Source organism: Colletotrichum chrysophilum (assembly GCF_026319265.1).
Source record: "Colletotrichum chrysophilum strain AFK26 chromosome Unknown scaffold_149, whole genome shotgun sequence".
Lineage (NCBI taxonomy): Eukaryota > Fungi > Ascomycota > Sordariomycetes > Glomerellales > Glomerellaceae > Colletotrichum > Colletotrichum chrysophilum.
This window is the reverse complement of record NW_026517436.1, coordinates 40,382-60,567: the sequence shown is the minus strand read 5'-3', so window position 1 is coordinate 60,567 and position 20,186 is coordinate 40,382. Positions and strand designations below refer to the sequence as shown.

Here is a 20,186-nt window from a genome sequence, read left to right as displayed (position 1 = left end):
GGGGCCAGTGTGGAGAGCTTGTTCATCCGAGGACCAAAAACAGACTGCCTGTCCAATTGGGCTGAGCCTGTTACAAAGATATGGCCGACGAGAGGGGGGGCATGAGAGCCACGGCTTGGAAGAAGACTTATCCACATGGAACCCACACAGCATGTCGGACCCGGACATGGGACTCTCTCACTCCCATGAGATGGATCAATAGGAGCTGCTCCGACCCGACAGAACAGCGTGGAAGCCCTCCCGAAGCGCTCGCGTGCGCCGGCCGGTGGCCCAGAACCGGAGGTGAGTGAGTTCCAGAATCTGTATTCTTGGGGCTCTTGACCCATCCGCCGCCAGGCACAACGGGGCTACCGTCATTTATCCTCCTTAATCTCCGTTGTTAAGTCTTCGCCCCCTCATGCCGTCTCCTCTTGGCGGAACCAGAATAGCCCTCTCTGCAACTGGCAATCACATTGAAACAATATCGGCGGCACGCTCAGCCGTCTGCTTTGTATCTGAAAGAATATTCTCAAAATTGTCACCGGCTGCCTTGCCGCTCTTTTCAATCCAACACCAGCCACACACACACACACAACACACATCAGCCACATACAAGCCACAAACTGTTTTCTGTAAATGTCGTATCATGGAATCAACATCATGATGATGAATGGATGACCGTTCAGACTCACATATACACCATTCAAGTGCTTTCTATTGATGTCTGTGTGAAAATATGGCCTGGGATGCAGCATGCGAATGCGACATCCCACGCGCACGCGGCTCCGCGTTGCACTCGACAACTCGGCTCGAAGCCGAACAGTGTTGTTGATCGATCACTACCACTGCACATCCTCTGGTGCAGCGAGGGCGGATCCGCGGGGCACAGACTATGCGAATCCAATTCTTCTCTTGTTCTTCTTTCCTCTTGTCCTTCAAAGACCCCTCATTCCCGCCATCACCGTCAGCTCTGTCTCGGTCGCAATATCTAGGCCAAGACCTGTCAGAGTCGGTCGAAGCCAATCCCATCCCTTGCAAAGAAATTCATCCCTTTGCAATTGGCCTTGGACGCGTGGCAATCAATGTCTCTGCGACTTGGCACTCAGGGCAAGACCGCAGCCCCGCCCATGTCTTGGGCGGAGAAATGATCGTCATCACAGGGCATCTCAGCAATTCGGTCGTCCCACATCGGAACCCCCTGTCGGGCCCCTCCGACCATGGCGGAGAATGACCCATGTTCGGATTTCCTGTGCCGTCGACGGTCATGGTCGGGCCACTTGTAGCGCAAGCGAATGCAACCAACGAGCACCGATTGAATGAATTTTTATCAACGTGCCTCCATTGATTCAACGTCTGAGGTCCAACTTTTACTGGGTACGAATCGGGGTGCGTCTCAGGCGACGAAATGAATTCACGATGGTCTAAAAGTATGGTCATTTCTTACTCCACGCATTGTTCAGTGATCAAGACTCACGAGCCAGTCACCAGCCAGTCTCGTCACCATTATCACACTCGGGGGACTGCAAGCTCTTGAGCAACACACTTAAAACCAATTGATTCGACTACGCAACGATACTATCTCATCCGGGGTATTCACCAACCTCAAGCCAACCTCATGTAGGTCTCCATCTGACCTTCATGCTCACAGGGAACGGTCGCAGTGTTCCCCAATCCTCCGTCAGGTACTGCGAGACGCCATCTGTTCTCGTAACACCCTCCCGGCTGCCCGGACGCTGCAACACGTGGGCCGAGGCCACAGATGTCACCTTCTGGATAATTCCCTGAGGCTCCCCGTGGCTGTCCGAACGCTGCAATACGTGACCCGAGGTCACAGATCTTGTCACCTTCTTGACGATTCCCTGGGGCTGCTCAATGTAACGCTCAGGCTCTGTTTTGGTCTGATCACGCAGCCGCTCCAGCCTCTCGCACTGGAATACGGCTCTGAACATGCCAATGAGCGCTGCATGAGTAGCACTCGTGCCCAGGTAGCCGTGTGCCGCTAAACCGTAGTGAACGTACGACTCCAACGGTCTCCTCGGGTTGACCCTCTGCGGGTCGGGGAAGTGCGTCGGGTCCAAGCCAGCCATGCCGGTCTGCGCTGCATATTAGTCTTTGGCCATGAGGTCAATTGAAGGGCAACTCACGAAGGTGAGACAGACTCTGTCGCCTGGCTGAATCCTCACATGTTCCTGCACAACCTTGCCATCGACGACTCGCTCGTCCACAATCGTCTCATTGACGGTTGCCTCGCGACAAGAAATGAAGCCGCCTGCTAGGCGGATACCTTCCAATGCGTAGCCTAGCAGCTCAGCGTCGCTTTCCCTACTTTGCTGCTGTACCGCAACATGATGAATCTTCATGACAAGATTCGCATGGTCCAGGTAGTAGTTGACTGCTTGGGCAAACTACGCGCGGTTAGCAATCAAGCAAATCGTGACGTGAATGCGACTTACCATCTGCGCCTGTGCCGGCACCATTGCCACGGCCGTTGGCAGGATGTAGTTCCAGGTGATGTCGTGAGTGCTGACGCCATCTTTCGACAGATTCTTGACCAAGTTCGATCCATACGATGCAAGATGCGAGCCGGGCGCTCTGTCAACGGGCAGCTTGGATCGCGTTTTGACGTTCTTCTCGAGCCAGGCTCCGAGCTCCGACAGGCCCCTCTGCGCCTCCTGCTGAAGAGGGAAGGCCTTGACCGGGTCGCTGTTGAGAAAAACGGAATCAAAGACGGCTGACATAACCCGATACATCTCCTGTTCGGTGAATACACCCTTTGGATTCTCCTTGGTCTTCAGGGGCAAGTTGAGAACATGAGAAGCGAAGTGCACATGCGCCATGTTGCCTACGTCACGAATGATATCAACGTGCGTCTGCAACTCACAGGGGATGTCTGGATTATGGTAACCCAAGGTGTACGACTTTTCGTTTATCAACTTCTTGGTGATCTGGAAGTAGAAGTTCTTGATGTTGTCTTGGCCGTTGTCTTTGCGGAGTTCATGGTCCATCCATGCCTGTGCTTTGCGGTAGTCGTTGTCGCTCGACGACAAATACTTGTTCCAAGTACCCATGATACGATTGAAGCCGTTGCTCCAGGTAACTTTGTACTTATTCTCGCTCTTGGAGATGTGCTCGGCTGCCCTATTTGACAGAACGTTGACGTTTCGCCGGAAGGGTTCTCCGTGCTCAACGTAATCCTGCTGAGTGGTGTAATCTTTAGGAGTCTTGTAACGCTGCGGCTTCTGGTAGTCAAATTGGTCATGCCGTCCGAGGTCCGTCAAAATCTTCTTCGTCTCCGCCGAGGTGACCATGGGGTAGTGGGCGTAGACCGAGTTCCCCTTGAAGTGGTTGGGGAAAGCCCTGAGGAAAAGCTTGTAGAATACACAGCCGTGGTTAACGTCAAGGTCGTACTCAACCTCCTTGAAGCCCCAGCTCGTGAGGTTACGTGGGTTGTAATCGATGGTATAGTATCTGTCACCACGGACAAGACACACTGCATCAGACAAAACCACGCGCGAGATTGTGTAAGTCGGCGCGATTCCAACGCCAGGCGACATTGGCTTCTTGGAGTCTTCCGCAACGAGACCCGGGTAGAGTTCAACGTTGTCTGGATGCTGGTAAAGATGTCTGAGAGCCTCCGCCACGTCCGTATCCGGGTTGATTTCTTCGAAAGTGTCGTACGGTTTAAGACCAAAGTGCTTGCGGAACTCGTTCAGACCGGCAACATTCCATTCGCGCGCCTGCTTGATGCCTCCAACCTCCACGTTCTTCATCGACAGAGGGACGTTGCGCGCGCCAAAAGAGCCGGCCACCGAGTCCACAGCGCTGGTAATGATATGGACCAACTCATCGTCGTTGTACTTGCCGGTGTTTTCGTCACGCTTAAGTCCTCCAAAAGTCCGTTCTCTGGTGGAAGTTTTGCCCATTTCCGCGAACTCTTGGAAGGCCATCTTATCTGTTTCCTTTTTCGGGAGGACATGCTGGAGTTGCTTCTTTGTGAAAGCTTGGTCAATCCACTCCGTGTCCTCTTTGGAGATGCAGGAGTGCCACCGGTAGCAGAGGTTGAATTCAGCCGAGTTGACATTTCCGGTGCCGATCTCGGCACCCTTCGGAGTGCCAGCACCCGCGCCGGCCTCTTGGCGTGGATCCAGCGTCCAAGTCGTGTTGGTGCGGTTGAGATTGACAATATTGCGGACGTAGTCGACAAGAGTGATGTTGATGTACAACCCACAAGTCACCAGTCGTGCGGTCTGAAAGAGGTCTTCATCGTACTTTTCGGCTGCCTCCGTATCGCCATCGGCCGGACGCGGAAAGCGATTGTTCTCATTGATAGCGGCTAGGTTCTCCGCAACGTGGTTGTGGAAACGATTGAACATGACGAGGAGGACACAGACACCGGGGGGCATGATGTTCAGTCGTGCGTCGGCGAACGCGTCGGGGTGGAGCTTCCCGTCCACGTGCGACCTCACCTCGTTTTGCATTATCTGATCACTTCCATACAGCGGGGAGAGATCGAGGTAAGCCGACGTGTTCGATATGTTGGAGTTCTGGCGGTCTGTCCAGAACAAATCTAGGAGTTGTCAGAATGAGCCAGTTGCACTTTTGACGAAGGCGAGTTACCGTGGATGATGATCGTGGCCCAGTGCCATAGAACACTTGAGACATTGTTGGGGTGTGGCTTGAATTCGCGCCGGCCCATGACTGAATCGAAGACCAAGCTTGGGTCGGGTAGGGCGCCCAAGGCGACATGACGGGGCTTGACAGATCGAGCATACGGCTGTTTCGCAGCACCGCGTAGAGGAAACAACGGGTTCTTCGAGATGGTCAGTATGCCCACCCACTTCCGCAATAGACAATACTCACGTTGTAAGATCCATCAGCTGTGCGGTACATGTACTTCACAGGCTTAAGGTTGCCGAGTTTGTCGCGTCTTCCAGCATCCAACTTGGAATCTTCCGGAGGGCCGTCCAAGTACAACAGTGGCGGGTGCTCAAGAGAGTCCCAAAGCTGCTCGATGAAGACATTGGTAAGGATGTCTCGAAGTCTGGATCTATGCGGCAGCTTCGCGACGATTTGAATGGTGCGTTCCATGATCATGGTCTTGTCATCCTGAATCCCGTGGTCCTTGACTTTTCCTTTGAGAATGTCGTACAAAGTCTTGAAGTCTGGGGTAAACTGTTAGGAAATGAACCTCCTTGAGCTGGAAATCGAATTTCATACCTCGAGCTTGCAAAGCCTTGAATTCTTGCCGCTTTCCTGGGCGAGATTGGTCCACGGGGTATGACCCGTCACCAAACATGACTGGCAGCGGTCGCTTCGATTCGGCAACAGCCTTGCGGAGACCACTCAACTTGACATCATGCTTGCCATAAGTTGGATCGCCTTTGCTCGGACTGTCCACGCTTCTTGCGTGGGGGCGAACGCCATGGTCGTGTCTAGCGGAATGCAGCTCGACGTGCTCATGCTCTGCCACGCCGCTCGAATGGCTCCCTCGCTTCATGACGGGCAAGTTATTGGTGTAGGTGTTGTTGATCCTTTACGTTCGTCCGTTGGAAAGAGTCGGGAGGCGAGCAAGCCCTCTCTACGTCTGGGTATTCTCGCACTCTTATCAGGGACACAGCATCTCGGCCGCAAATGAGGTGACTTCCATTGCAATTGGGTTTCAGGCCGTCTCTCTCCGTCGGTACCACTTCATGCTGAGGCACGTGAAAACACTCACGAATGCCAACGGGTGAGACCGCGACGATAGCGCTCGACTGTCTTAGATGCTGTCTGGGACTAGACCCCACCGCGGATGGCATGTCGGCCGGATGTGCCCCTGCAACCATCGGTGGCGATCCCTCCCGGGAGCACTAGGGAAAGATCATCGCTCAGCCCATCTGCCGATCCATGCTTCCTTTCGAGGTTGCTCAAAAATTGCGGTTTCTGCCCGCGCGATGCAACCGCCGGGATGCCGTTGACGAATCATTTGTGACCGTTGGATGCGGCCGTACTGCCGAACTGACTTTCACGGCAGGGACACACGCAATGCGAGCTGCCGTCGGCCCTCTTGGGAAGAAATCATCTGCAACACGGCTGAGCGCCGGCATTCCTGATCAACAGCATCGCTCCAAGACATGCATTTCACGGCTCGTGTATGTTGTGCGATGGGAATCAGTCTTGATTGCGCTGCCCAGTGGGTTCAATCCGCTTACACGCTTAAGGCCAAGCCCCCCTTCATGTGAAGATGTTTCCGCAATCCCAGAAAGACAGATAAGAATCTTGTGTAACCGTCGAGCCAGCCAAACGGCTCGCAGATCCCCGCGCCCTAGCCTGGATGAGATCGACCCGTTCCGACAGGACTTGGCACATTGCGGGTCATATCTCTTGACGATGAAAACGCTCCCGAATGGGCATCAAGAGTTGCAAGACAAGCCTCCAGCCATTGATGATGTCACTCCGTGGTAGTTGGTGATTGGTGGCATTGTTAGCTCTGCCGTATGTCTCACAGTGATCTACTATTGTATTACATTCCGAGTGCCAGTAGTCCCTCGCACATCTGCGAGCTATCTCGGCTTCTGAAGAGCTAGTGGTCAAGCGGATTTGGGCGACTGCCCAAAGGAGCGGTTTGCGCCAACTCCATTCCTTAACAAGGGGCATCTTTCGAGATTGGGCATGAGACATGTCTCTTTACCTTGTCTCTGGGCTCAAAGCTGAGGATGCTCTTGTCCGAAAACATTCATACCACAGATGACTTAGTTTGCTAGAAAGAGGGGTTTGCAGTTCCAATGCTCCTACTAGTGACTGTTAGGTGTAGATCTGTTTCACAAAGATGTTTTACTCATGGACGGTGTGAGTCGCGGTGGCTCCGCCGGTGCAGTGAAGCTCACGGTCGTGACCGAGGCCGACGATCTTGCTGATCCAATTCTGGCATTATTTCACGACATTGGGTTAGAAATGCATTGCAGATGGTGTAAGACACGAGCGGAAAGTCGGCGCCGCTGATGAGCAACGACTGGCCCATGCAAAAGACGAGTGTCTATAGGAATGCCGTTCGGTGACGCACATCAGTCCAAATCTGACCGGTTGCATATCACCTGTCACCGACTACCAGGACTTGCCAGACCGCCGTGCCCCCTTGAGAAACATATGGAATGCGACGGGGTGCCGAAAGATCGCGAAACGTAACCACCCGTATAAGGGAAAAGTGCCCACGCCCGCGCACGAAGAAGTAGCTACTTGGCACTCTATGAGTGTTAAGAGCTGAGAAAAGAAGGCAATTCTCACATATGAACACCAGTGTCAACGATGCATCCTCATATTCTCAAGCATCCTCACGCCCAGAACGGCCAGTCGGCTATCAGAGAATCAAGGGATGTCAGCCCGTTCGACAACGGCGCATTCCGGACCGGGCAGGTGTGCGGTCCCCGACGGAAGCTGATTCTTTGCTTTGACGGAACCGGAAACAAGTTCCGGGGGGACGATAGCGACAGCAATATCCTGAAAATCTTTCGCATGCTAGACAGCAATGCAAACGATCAATGTGAGTCTCCGTCCTCTGCACTTAGCCGGCCTTTCTTTTCTGCCAGCTAGCTAACCCGAGCGATAGTTCACTATTACCAACGTAAGTCGTCCCGAGTAAACGTCGACGTGCGACTGTTGACGTTGTCACAGCTGGCATCGGAACGTATGTTGTCTCCGACAACTTGACGCACAACGGCCTGCGGGCCAAGTGCAAGTCATACTACCAAATGGCCAAAGATTCCGCCGTGGGATCATCCTTCGACCAGCATGTCGTGGGCGGTTATCGCTTCTTAATGCGATACTACTCACCGGGCGATGATATTTACATGTTCGGCTTCTCACGAGGCGCCTACGTGGCTAGGTTCCTCGCAGAGATGCTGGACTTTGTCGGCCTGCTTGCCCACGGAAATGAGGAGATGGTGTCGTTCGCGTGGAACTCTTTCTCCCAGTGGCAGGCCCGCAGGTCGAACTCCACGCCTCAGGGCAAGGAAGATCGCGAGAAGATGTACCAGTTCCTCAAGGGGTTCCGCGAGACGTTTTCGCGACCAATCCGGAGGATCCGGTTCCTCGGACTCTTCGACACAGTGAACAGCGTGCCACGATTCGAGACGGCATGGATGCAGCGGAGCAAGTTCCCGTACACCGCTCGTAGCTCGGCCAAGGTCATCAGGCATGCCGTGAGCATCGACGAGCGTCGTGCCAAGTTCCGGCAGGATCTCATCTACCAGGAACCCAACAGGTGCCGAAAGAAGAGTGCTGCCAAGCGGATGATGGAATACCACCACCCCATCAACGAGAAGGTGCAGGAGTTCCAGGAGAAGTACAGGCCTGGCAGAAGATCAACCCTCGCGCCCGACGACATTGTCGCTGCGGAAGACCGAGGTCGACGCCAGTCCCGGGCTCAGGGGGAAGACGCAGACCACCCTGCGCCTTTTCGTTCCCGTTCTAGATCCAAGTCGAGGACTACGAACCGGTCTTACCCGGGCGGTACAGAACATGATGCTTCATCAATCCACTCCAAACCGCCGATGGAGGATCTGGGTTACGACTCGGACGACGAAGAGGAGCAGAGCGTCGACGAGGTGTGGTTTGCCGGGGGCCACGGCGACATTGGCGGAGGATGGGATGTAAAGGCCGGCAGCAAGAATGCCAGCCACATCCCGTTGGTCTGGATGGTGCGCGAGGCCATCCGTGCAGGATTGACCTTTGATATTGACCAGCTCGAGAACCTGGGATGCGTTGAGTCGGTTGCTGGACCTGGCTTCCAACCCATCCCCTGGGGAGACGAGACCCCTGAAAGGTCACGTGCGCCGTCTCCAGTCCCCGAGATTCATGTGGACGCTCCATCTCCGGTCGGGTCTCCGAGCGCGTCTCCGAGCGGATCAGCCACAGTGCAGGCCGACGAAGAGGCCGACGGGATGACCCATGCCGAGACAACAACTGTGTTCGGCAAGATGATTGATACGGCTCACGAGGCGGATATCCACGACTCTCTGGACTTCAAATGCGGGATGCACCCTGCGACCGTCTTCATGTGGCGCGTGATGGAACATCTCCCCTTCCGTCGGCTGGACCTGAGACCTGATGGGAGTTGGAAGCCCATCCGCTGGCCTCTACCAAGGGGCGAGGTGCGTGATGTGCCGGATAAGGTGAGGGTTCACGGAAGTGTTATTCGCAGGATGGAGAGGGATCCCAAATACCGTCCCGGAAACCTAATCGTGGGAGGCGGTGGCAGAGGGTGCCGAGTTGCGCCCAAGGAGTTTGGCATGGGCAAATGGAAGTGTGTTCAGGGCAGAGGAGACCCCATTGACGAGATTTGGGTTCGTGAGCCCAAGGCCGAATGAGAGAAAAGCTGCGAGAAAGGACAAAGTCAAAGTCCATGCAACTCTGACATTGTGTTTGGTTGATGGCTCGAGTAGGTATGGTAGGAAGCATAGTTGAAGTAAGGTACATAAGCATAAATAAATGCCCCTGTGTGTGTTGGTGCCTTTCGCTTTCGCGATGGGCAACGTCCAGGGCAGTGCTCTTCAGGGGCACCTCACATTATTAAGCTCCAGGCCTTCGGCTTTAGCGGCCCCCCAAGACCCCGGACGCGGCGATCGACGCCCTGCGAGGAGAAACCGCAACGTGGCCATCGAGCCGTGCACATTGTATCTTAATTAGTTTGTTTCCATTGCTTCAACTCTGTCCGTAAGAACATGAACCTTGCCTCGCGCGACGGCCCGACTGGAAACTAATTGGCCCGCCCTCACCGTCTCATCTGCTCGCCGTTGCTCTCACTCTCTCTCCCCGTCAAGCCAAACGGCACCCCCTCTCAACGCAAGAACTCCCCAAGCGAGGTAAGGACCCAAGCCGTTATCTCGGCTTCGACGTCCCGCCCCAAAGCATAAAGCACATGTCAACCTTGTCATGGTTCGCGTCACTGACCTTTGACACGTCTCGGCAGGCGATCCACCCCCTCGGCAACCGCTGTCGCTGCTTGTCGTTCACTGCGTCTTCCCTGTCAACGGCTACTCGTCTTCCAGATCCCCTCTGTAGCCTCATCAGGTAGCCATACGGCGGTCTTCTGCCCTCGTCGATTGGCTTTTGCGCAATCATCACAAGGGAGCCATGACTAGCGTCTCATCAGTCCTAGCCACCCCTTCATCGGGCGCGGCATCCTATATGCCCAGCGAGTTCCCTCAACAGGTCCAATATGCGCAGATGGTGGGTTCTCCCCAGCGTCGACTCTTTTCTTCAAACACGCCGTGCTCTGTGCCGTTTGTCAAGAGTCCCCGTCGCCGTTCGCGGGCTTTCATACCGCATGTAATCGCCGCTGGAACATCGTCGCTCACTGATTCAGGACGACCCGCCCAAGATGGCTGTCCAGACATATACACTGCCTCCCCTCCCTTACGATTACAATGTAAGTCACGCAATGGCAACACAACATCACAGCCTGACATGATACAAAGGCTCTCGAACCGCACATTTCGGCGGAAATCATGACACTGCACCATGATAAGCACCACCAGGCCTACGTCACGAACCTCAATGCTGCCTTGGGCAATTACTCCAAAGCCGTGGCTGAGGCCAACATCCCCGATCAAATTGCCCTGCAAAACATGATCAAGTTCAACGGCGGAGGCCACATCAACCACTCGCTCTTTTGGAAGACCCTCGCCCCTGCAGACAGCAAAGACGCCTCGGACCCCAAGGGCTCCGCTCCCTCGCTTATGGAACAAATCAAGTCCACGTTTGGCAGTCTGGCTGGTCTAAGAACTGTTTTCTCCTCGACTTTGATGGGTATTCAGGGCTCGGGATGGGGATGGCTGGTCAAGGCTCCTGGAAGGGACGGTGGACTTCGCATCGTCACGACGAAGGACCAAGACCCCGTCGTTGGCGGGGAGGTGCCCATTATTGGTATCGACATGTGGGAACACGCATACTATCTGCAGGTACGTCTGACTACCTTGGTATGCTCGACAAGATTTGGCTGACGATTTCTAAAGTACCAGAACGTCAAAGCATCGTACGTCGACAACGTGTGGAAGATCATCAACTGGACGGCTGCCGAGGAGCGGTTCAGGGGCAATCGTGAGGATGTGTTCGAGATCTTGAAGGCTGGCATGTAGCTGGCCCATGTCCAGGCTTCGCGGTTCAGGTCTGCTATTCTCACGACTTCTCATGACGGGGCGCGCTTATTATAACCGTTTGTGAACCGAAACATTGTCATTGTTGATATGGCGCTCATAGCACGCGGAAAGCCTTGCTTTAGCCTCATCAGCTCGTCAACTAAGATGGATCGATTTCCGCAACAGATCCCGGTACATGTGTTGCGTGTTGACTCCAAGCACGTGCTTGATGAGTGTCCCCCTCGCTGTGCACAGCTTGTGTGGCTACCCTCGACCAGCGATGTTAGCCAGGACATCGCCAACTGGCTCTCCCGCATCATCCGTGTTGGCCGCCTGCTGAGGGAACGCGATGAAAAGCGCCTCCCAGTGGTCGTAGTATCTGACTATGACACCGCCGTCTTGATTTCTTCCATTCTCTTTGGCGAGTATTCCCGAATGCCCTTGATTCATTTGGACATGATGCATGGCAAGTCCTTTCCCGTGTTCTCCTCGTTGGCCCCAGACCCAAACATCCGCCTGCGCCTCAATTGCCGGGTCAAAAAAGGACTTCATCATGTCGGCAATATCTTGGACATGTTCTAGAACGTTGTGTATGCTGAATGTTCCCCTTCTCATATCAATAAGCCCGCCTTTCACCATGTCAAGTCCTGGAGCATTGTGAGGGTCTCGCTCGGATGATGGAATCTCGTGGTATCCAGGCTTCAGATTCGCCAACAGGAAGCTGTCTGACACAAGAGAGGCTGTGAAGTTGCGATCTATCCAATACACGATGCGGTTGTCGTGAACGTCTGGTGCTTCCATACTGAGAGTTGCGAGTATATCGATGTTTGGCGGGGGTGTAGGAACGGGACCAGTGTGGTAGGTCTTGCCGTCTCGAATGGTCAAAAGTGCCGTTCGTTCTGAAGGGCTCCGAGGCGCAGAGAAAAACGTCGCTGTCCCTTTCCAAACGCCATAGTTGGGCAGTCTTGCAGCTGATGCAACCAATATCACGGAGAGACAGGTGCAAAATAGCAGGTTGACACGATGACCCATGATTGTTGTGGGCCGGAACCTCATGTATGTGTCTTGAATGATGTCAACAGCTGAAATGGAGACTTCTATTTGCTATGATTGACGAAAGGTGGTGATGATGCACCGAGGTTTGACCCGGCCGATACTCACGTCATGCTCTCTCCAAGCCTGATGTGGGAAGCGATGTTCTTCTAACCGGTGTGCGAGCAAGTGGTTAGTTAGGCCTTCTTCTTCTCGCAGAGAACAATACTGCACCGCCTTTCTCTGGCTCTGGACCAGCGTACACCGAATGACCTGTCGACGGATGACACGTTGGGCAGCTTCGGTCAAATAGCACGGCGAAAACTCCGGCGGCAACCGGCATCGGATCGGTGAACATGGCCCCGCTTCGGCTCTTCCGCCACTCGGGAGGCGCATCGGCTTGGAGCCAGTGCACGAATGTAAGTCGGCCGAAATTCTACCTCGCATGTATTGAGAGTATAGTACAGAGTTCGAAATACGACAATTTTCGTTACAAGGTGTGCAAACATTCGAGGATGGATCATATTGATTATTGTTTTACTCTTATCCTCCCCGCCACCATTGTGAAATCGAGCACATGAACTCTCCTGCGGATGCCGAAGCCACAGAGCTGGCAGCAAAATCTTTCCGTCCCTCAATTTGCGCTCAGTCATAGGTCCAGTGACGCGGGCTGCTCTGCATTGCGCCAAAGTCAATTCATCTCCTCGTTGCCTCTTGCGAACCACGACGCCCAATTCATGGTCAGCATCCGGCCACTCAAGGAGGGCGTCCCGTTCCCCGCACTTCGTTGAAGAGGGTGTCATCCTCCGGCGCTGCCATTGGTACCAAGCGAGCCGAGCCTACTTCAAGGCGCTGCCCGGGACTTATTGACTGGCCGTTTGCTTGTCCAGGTATCAATGCATTGCTGCCGTTGACCATGCCGTGCGACGCCGTCCCGACACCACCGGGGCGGACGGTGTGGCCGTTTGGGCTCCAATGACGAAAGCCTTCCGCATCAAACCGCGCTGAAGAATCCAATGATACCAGGCTCCCAGGCGTTAAGGGGGCACATCACGACGAGGCTGCGTCGCGCGGTCGCATGCTGCCTGCAGAAGTGTGTGCGCCATCTTACATCCTGAGCGTAAACTAGGTCGTCTGCACACCCTCAATTGGGTCGGGGAGGTTATCAAACCGCCTCATCGCGGCCCAGGCTTGCCTGAATTTTGATCGAATGCATGATGGTGGGCGAGATGAGGCATGCGCTGGACACTCTACGACGAGGACGAAGCTGCCCAGGAGCTGTCATGCCACTGCTGTGTTGTAGAGGGCTGACGAGGCTATGGCTGAAGCACAAATAGCTGCCCTCGTGCCCCGATGTCAAAGTTTGGTTGATCCAGATCCCTCACGGTCTTGTTCTTGAGTTGGAGGACTGCTCTCGACACCTATCATCATGAGCACCGACGCTGTCGAGGAGCTGAGAAGCTCTCTGAAGCAGTAAGTCCATCGGCGAATCGGAAAAGCCGCAAGCGCAATTGACTCACACAAGACAGACTTTACAATAATCCCGAGTTCTCAGATCTCACTATCGCCAGTCGCGAGAATGAGTATCACGTTCACAAGGCGGTCGTGTGCCCAAGATCCAGCTATTTCGCCGAGAAATGTCGTGAAGCCAAGTCCCAGGTCGGTATCCGTGTCCCGGTACAGATAACCCATCTCGATGCTAATGTAGCACTGTCTCCGCAGGTGGCCGCTGATGGATGCCTGAATCTTCCCGACGATGACCCTCAGGCGGTCGGGATGGTCATTCGCTACTTCTACCAGCTCGACTATCCCTCGGAGCCCTCAACATACGTGCCTCAGACCAACGGCCATGCCCACGCGAATGGACACACCACTGACGACGACGGTCCCAACGGATCCATCAAGTCAGACGACGTGCCCCTGGACAAGGACATTAAGGCGGAGGACCCGGGAGAAACTCTGGATGATTTCCTACCACCCCAGCCACAGCGAACCACCAAGAAGCAGAAGAAGCGCGCCAAAGCCCAGGCGAAGGCTGGACTGGGTTCGCCCGAACCCCAGGGCGACTCCCTCGCGTCTCAAGTTGCCCTCGAGGCATCTCTCAGTCATGACAACCACAGCGAGGGAGGTGGTGCGGTGCTCGAGTCGAAGCCGCCCGCCACTCGCAACGGCAACATCGCCGTCGATGCTAAGCCAGCAGCCGCGTCCGTGACGAACACCAAGACCAACGGCATAGAACCAGTCGCAGCCAAAGGCACCAAGAGTCTCGTCCTGCACGCCAATGTGTATGCGCTGTCCAGGAAATACGGAATCGCCGGCCTGCGGTCCCTATCGTTTGACAAATTCCAGGCAGAGGCCGACAGCCAGTGGCACACGGAGGAATTCTTGCGCGCGGCGGAGAAGGTGTACACCTCGTGCTCCGACGGCGACGACGACCGCAAGATGAAGGACGTGGTCGTCGGCATGATCTGCCGTCATGGCGAGATGATGGATAAGGCCGAGACGCAGAAGGTCATGCGGACCCTGCCCAAGGACCTCATGTACGACATCTTGATGCAGGTGCGACAGCAGGGCGGGTTTGCCATTTGAGAAAACGGGTGGTCGGTCACAGCCGCGAACACAGATGGGACCATGCCAGCTTGTACTCCTTTCATACGAGAAGTAGCTCTTCGCCTGTATCATACACGTACTCAATCCATGTTTTGGGGTTTGGAAGTTCCGATTGGCGCCATACTCGCTCGAGCATGTGTATGGCCTGTTCCACGTTCCGCGTCCTGACTAGTTTGTGCATGTCGAGAAGGATCTGTTTGACCGCCATCCGGTCTGAAGGGTCTCTTGCCTCGGCGCCTGCGACAAATGCCGGCCACTGGCATCCTTTGAAGTGGCAATCCCTTGGGCTAATGCATCGGAGAGACTCGACTGCGGCGTGGGCAACATGGGAAAGCTCGGTGGAATGTTGCTCGGCTAGAGCCCTGCGGCCGTAGATCTCAATTGCACACTTATAGGCATGCGCCAAAGACTCTCTCTGAGACACATAGTGTGGTTCGGGGTAGTCTACTGCCCACTGCCGACAAGAGAACTGTTCGAGCCGCTGGAACAGTTGCGATGCGCGCATGGCAAAGTCTTCTTGGTGATTCCCAGCCCTCGCGGGGCACAGAAGGGAGTTGAAGCCACAGAGAATGTGCGACAGCTCCGCGGGACATCCCGTCCATCCCCGAAATTCCCCACGTCTCAAGATCGTGTAAAGTCCGGGGTCGGTGAAGGTCTCAGACAAGTCTGGCTTATCGCGACACAATGTTGAGCCAAATGTTTGAAGCCTGTCGGGGTTAGTTTGTTGTCTGCGCAATCTGTGCCCTTGACTTACGAGACATAAATTTCCTCAAAATAAGCACCAAAATTCCAAAACGTGGCATCATGAAGCGTGGAACCCGCCCCCCTAGCTTCGACGTCACTTCTTAGGGCAGCGCTTGTTCGTGAAACCAGCAAGGCCCGCATGCCACCAAGATGATACTTCCAGGACCGATACCCAGATTCGAGAAGCTCTACCCAAATCAGGAGCAGTGTGGACACGATAACTGCGTCCGAAGGGGTCGAGCCCGTTAATGCCAATCTCATGTGCGTTATGGCTTGCTGCTTGTGCATGAGAGCGTCTGCAAAGTCCCTGGAGCGGAGTTGCAATGATGTCGCAGTATCACTGGGCTCGACGCTGTCTAGAATTGCCTTGTGAAACAGCAAGCCATGTTTCTCTGGAGATTCCAACGTAATCTCAGAACGTGCTCGATGATGTGCCGCGAGGGATACGATGGTATGATGAACGAGTGGGTTAGACAGTGCCATTGGCATGAACCGTCTGAACGGATTTACAGATTTTTCGTCGTAGATGCTACACTCCATACAACAACGTTGTTCGTCTGAAAATGAATGAGTAATCAGTGTTAAGCCATATCGTAATTTTAGACTCACAATACGATATGTAATCGACGGACTTGATGCCATACTGGCGGAGGATGGGGTCAGCTGGGCTTTTGAGAAGCATGCCAACCTCCGATCTGTCGATTTGCCGACCATCGTCCTCTGGCGCCCGCTGTACGTCTTCGTGTATTGAATCTTGCTTTTTTTGGGTCTTTTGATAATGAGAACGTCATATTCATACAATAAAATCTGTAGAAGCGGCTTACCTTGGGCCATTCTTGGTCACTAATTTCGACGGAAGGGGCTGGGGTTGGTGATGGTGGATGTGGCGTCTGTTTGTGAGCCATCTTGCGGCGGCGGCCATGTTCGACCCAGACAAGAGGTTTTTTGGGACCATACCCCAGACACTGCAACCCCGCTCGGGTGCATTTGACGCATGCCGGCTTGAGGTTGTCGCATCTCAGGCGCCTACGTCTGCACGTCCAGCAGGGCACATCCGCAATCAGCCCGTTGAGATGAGACCATGTGCCATCCACCACATCCACCGAGCTTTTGTTAGATTCCATGGTTGCGCGGCAGTTCGTGTTCAAGAGACGGACTCAGAACGAGGAGTTGTAGGGCTGAAAAGTTTGTTGAAGAGTCGATCAGATGAGTGTCAGGGGCTGGAAAACGAATTGCGGGAGCCGGGAAGGGAGATGTTTCATCAGTGGTCAGCCAATCAAAACAGTCGGATCATCCGCTTTTTCGCACAGACATCTCGGATTCACCTTGGCCAGCCATGCCAAGGAATCAAGACAATCGAAGTACCGAACAAGCCACCGAAAAGCTCGTGTAAGATGGACAACATTCGATGTCGAAGCCCTCAATAAATACACATATAGATTAATTTCGACATTGTGTCTGATGTCCAGGCCTTTTTTGACGCCTCATCATGAACTCTTTACCTGAAGAACTCTCAGCTGCGACACAACCTGGCTCTTACACAATCGCCTCTTGATCGCCCAATCATCATGGCGGGGGCGAACGTGATCCCAGCAAGACCGCCGCCCGTCTTCAACAAGCCACTGGTGTTTAGAGACCGGAAAATACAATCGTTCTTCGCAAAAGTAGGCGCTGTTGTTCACAGTGACATTCTTGGCTGCGATCACCCCGAATGGATTCCGGTAATCGGATACAACCACCGATATATCGATTATCTTCAAACTTTCTACAGAGTCACTGGCTCCAGCTGCAGTGGTGCGTATCTTGCTGTTCAGTTCACTTATATGCACTTTACTAGAACTTGGCACAGAAGGACAGTATTGGCTCACCGCACAGGTGGAGCAACGTTTGAAGTCAAAGCCAGACTGCTTACCGCACTTGCTGTGTGCAGACATCTCAAATGCTTTTGTCGCCTTTTCGGTGAGTTCTCCCCAACAATTCGCAAAGATCTCCAAATATTCCCATTACGACACTAAATCTTTTAGAATCGTCCCGTGGAGCCAATGCCAGACCAGGACAACAAAACTGAAGATTCCAAATGTGAACCATCAAGCCTCAAATCTGAACCTGAACCATTCCAATCTTTCGAAACGGATGGCAACAAACACCACGATCCCAAGCCAATCAATATTCAACCCAATGAAATTACCGGAAATATCGACACCGTTCCATTGACACAGGGCGCCAGTCCGGCTCAGCCACGCTCATCGTATGATGAGTCTTCTGACTCGTCAACTGATTCATCTTCTTGCCCATCAACAATTTCGTCATCGTCCTCGATTTCATCTTCTCGAAGCAAGAACAAAACACTAGCATCAGGTAACACAAATGCTACGTTCAATATCGCACACGATCCGTTCCGTCCATCACAGCCCTCGGTACTGCCATTGCTGCAAAGTCGTAGTATCAAGAAAGGTCCACGCTCCAACCCTAAATCCGTACCAAAGACTCAAGAAAGTACTGCCAAGTCAGCCTCCAAGAAAAGGACCGCCCCTCATCGGCCCAGGCCAAGTATCTATGATGATCCCGTGGAACCTCCGGCCAAGAGAACTTCGCGTCCTCTCACCATGAATGGATGCTCCATGGCCTCCCAGGGAGCTTCCATCATACCAGACAGGCCGCTGAAGTGGACCAAGATACACAACACTCGGTCGCATGCTCGCGAGCCTCAGCCATCCGACTCGACTCCGATGTCCACCCAGCCACCAACGCAGTCGGTCGAAGTCGTTTCCCACGAGATTTCCTCTGGTAAGGACAGCGCATCCCAGGGCATTGTACCGAATCTCGTCATACCGGGAGAATCAACACCAGAGCCCGTCGTCTCAGAGATGGTCTCTCCCCAGCTCGGGCCGTGCAAAGCATGCGACGAACAGCCCTGTGGGCACCTGCGACACTTTTCAGTCCAGCTTGACGAAGAAGATGTTGAGATGCTCGACGCAACGGATGAAGTCAACATCGCCATGAACAACTGCATTCAGGCCAACAGGCTCTACGACACCATTCTCATGGCCGAGAAACCGGAGCTAGCTAAGAAGATGGCGAAGAAGGCGGTCGATATCGCGCGAGATGGGGCAGCATTCGTATCTGATTTTCGGAACCTTGTCGAACTCAACATGAATTGGATGAAGAATTTCCCGACACTCGAGAACGCAGGGGACTTTGACCCGGTTCTTGTCACCATTCCCGCAGAGGACAGAGAGGAGATGGAGATGCGCGCTCTGGTCAAGCCTCTCAGCAGCTACTTTTGGAACATAACGGCGTTGATCGAGTCTTTGAACCTCCAGACCATACTTGTGGCAGGTGTCACCGAGGAGAAGGCGGCAAAATGGATGTTCGACGCACGGTGTGACGCGCTGAAGAATGCTCAAGATGCAGAGCGGGAGTTCAACACCGTGATCGAGAGGTCCTTCCAGTAAAACGCTTGGCGGCTTAGCTGTCTTGAATTTAAACGTATGGCTTTGTCTTCATCGCCACCATTGGGCTTGTGTGGTATTGATTATTCAATCATGGTCCCGTATACGAACACTCTTTACCGTTTATGCCTGTTCACTTCGAAGACTATGTCTATCGCGGGTGGGTGTACCGCAAAATAATAAAAAGGGATCTTCCACCACTCAACATTGGTATTTGACAAGCCGTTACGTTTGCGCTGCTTCCGCGCTGCTGACATCTCGGCAGTTGTTGGCATGCGATCTTGATTGGGCGGTCGATTAGAGCGGCTGTCTGAGCTCATGTTCAACCACGCGGGGTATGTGAGACATGAACTGCGGGGATATCAGAGGAGCAACAACGGTTCCAATAAAATCCATTGACGACCAAAGGTGAAGGATCGCTGCTGTGGATAACCCAAGGCTTTAACAGCGAGCGTGTTTGAGTGCTGGCTTAAAAGTGGTCGGTTGCATCGTTCGAACGAGGAGACGGTTGAGCGCTGGGCTGACTACCGCAGGCTATTATCCGCCCAGACCATGGCAACTTCAAGCCATGTTTCATGGCCGCAAGGTCGTTATACTGCGTGGGGACCAACAAAGAATTCCCAGGCGGTTCCGAGAAATGTGGCATACATCGACAACCTCAAGTTGGACCCAAAGCTACAACCAAGGGACTATCATATCCATGGAAGTAACAAAGGCTCGAAGATTCTTTTCACGGAGGTCCAAATATTGGAATCGACAGGTCGTCAACCATACCCAGGCGATGTTCTAATCGAAGGTGAGCAGATTTGCCTGGGAAAGATACATTCTTGCTTGCTAATGGTATTGCAAGACGAGAGAATAACACATGTCGGAACCGTTCCCGGAAAGGAAGAGCTCAAATCAGACCCTTGCGTGACGGTGTTCCACGGGCAAGGAAGGACGCTGATGTCAGGGTTGGGTGACGCTCACGCACATTTGACCTGGAACGGAGGCGACTTGGCCCGCCTGGGAGACTTGCCAGTAGAGGAGCATGTACTTTTGACAATCAAAAGTGCCAAATGCTTTCTTGACTCGGGATATACGATGTAAGTATTCCCCTGCCGCTTAATTACGATGGGTCTCATCCCGAGTTATAGGTGTTTTGGAGCTGCCGCAGCAAAGGACCGACTTGATGTTGTTATCCGAGATGCCATAAACTCAGGAGACATTCCAGGTCCCCGATACCTAGCCAATGCGAGAGAAATCGCGAAACCAG

At 53.8% G+C, this 20,186-nt stretch overlaps 5 protein-coding genes across 5 annotated transcripts; 4 read left to right on the top strand and 1 right to left on the bottom strand.

The window, feature by feature from the left end:
* Positions 1 to 1,592: 1,592 nt before the first annotated feature.
* On the bottom strand, positions 1,593 to 5,476 carry COL26b_011730 (uncharacterized protein; the record flags this gene model as incomplete). The annotated part of the gene is made up of 6 exons (XM_053184391.1): positions 1,593 to 2,072; positions 2,124 to 2,384; positions 2,433 to 4,546; positions 4,597 to 4,753; positions 4,840 to 5,141; positions 5,197 to 5,476. 6 exons carry the CDS (start codon positions 5,474 to 5,476, stop codon positions 1,593 to 1,595), a joined length of 3,594 nt encoding a protein of 1,197 aa, XP_053031665.1.
* Positions 5,477 to 7,263: 1,787 nt separating this feature from the next.
* On the top strand, positions 7,264 to 9,323 carry COL26b_011729 (uncharacterized protein; the record flags this gene model as incomplete). Its single annotated transcript, XM_053184390.1, has 3 exons — positions 7,264 to 7,498; positions 7,565 to 7,579; positions 7,630 to 9,323. 3 exons carry the CDS (start codon positions 7,264 to 7,266, stop codon positions 9,321 to 9,323), a joined length of 1,944 nt encoding a protein of 647 aa, XP_053031664.1.
* Positions 9,324 to 10,336: 1,013 nt separating this feature from the next.
* SOD2_2 (Superoxide dismutase [Mn], mitochondrial) lies at positions 10,337 to 11,093 on the top strand (the record flags this gene model as incomplete). Its single annotated transcript, XM_053184389.1, has 3 exons — positions 10,337 to 10,384; positions 10,434 to 10,916; positions 10,971 to 11,093. The coding sequence occupies 3 exons, from the start codon at positions 10,337 to 10,339 to the stop codon at positions 11,091 to 11,093; spliced, it is 654 nt and encodes a 217-aa protein (XP_053031663.1).
* A 2,461-nt stretch (positions 11,094 to 13,554) lies between these two features.
* COL26b_011727 (uncharacterized protein) lies at positions 13,555 to 14,714 on the top strand (the record flags this gene model as incomplete). The annotated part of the gene is made up of 2 exons (XM_053184388.1): positions 13,555 to 13,598; positions 13,655 to 14,714. The coding sequence occupies 2 exons, from the start codon at positions 13,555 to 13,557 to the stop codon at positions 14,712 to 14,714; spliced, it is 1,104 nt and encodes a 367-aa protein (XP_053031662.1).
* A 3,371-nt stretch (positions 14,715 to 18,085) lies between these two features.
* On the top strand, positions 18,086 to 18,934 carry COL26b_011726 (uncharacterized protein; the record flags this gene model as incomplete). The annotated part of the gene is made up of 1 exon (XM_053184387.1): positions 18,086 to 18,934. One exon carries the CDS (start codon positions 18,086 to 18,088, stop codon positions 18,932 to 18,934), a length of 849 nt encoding a protein of 282 aa, XP_053031661.1.
* Between the last annotated feature and the right edge of the window lie 1,252 nt (positions 18,935 to 20,186).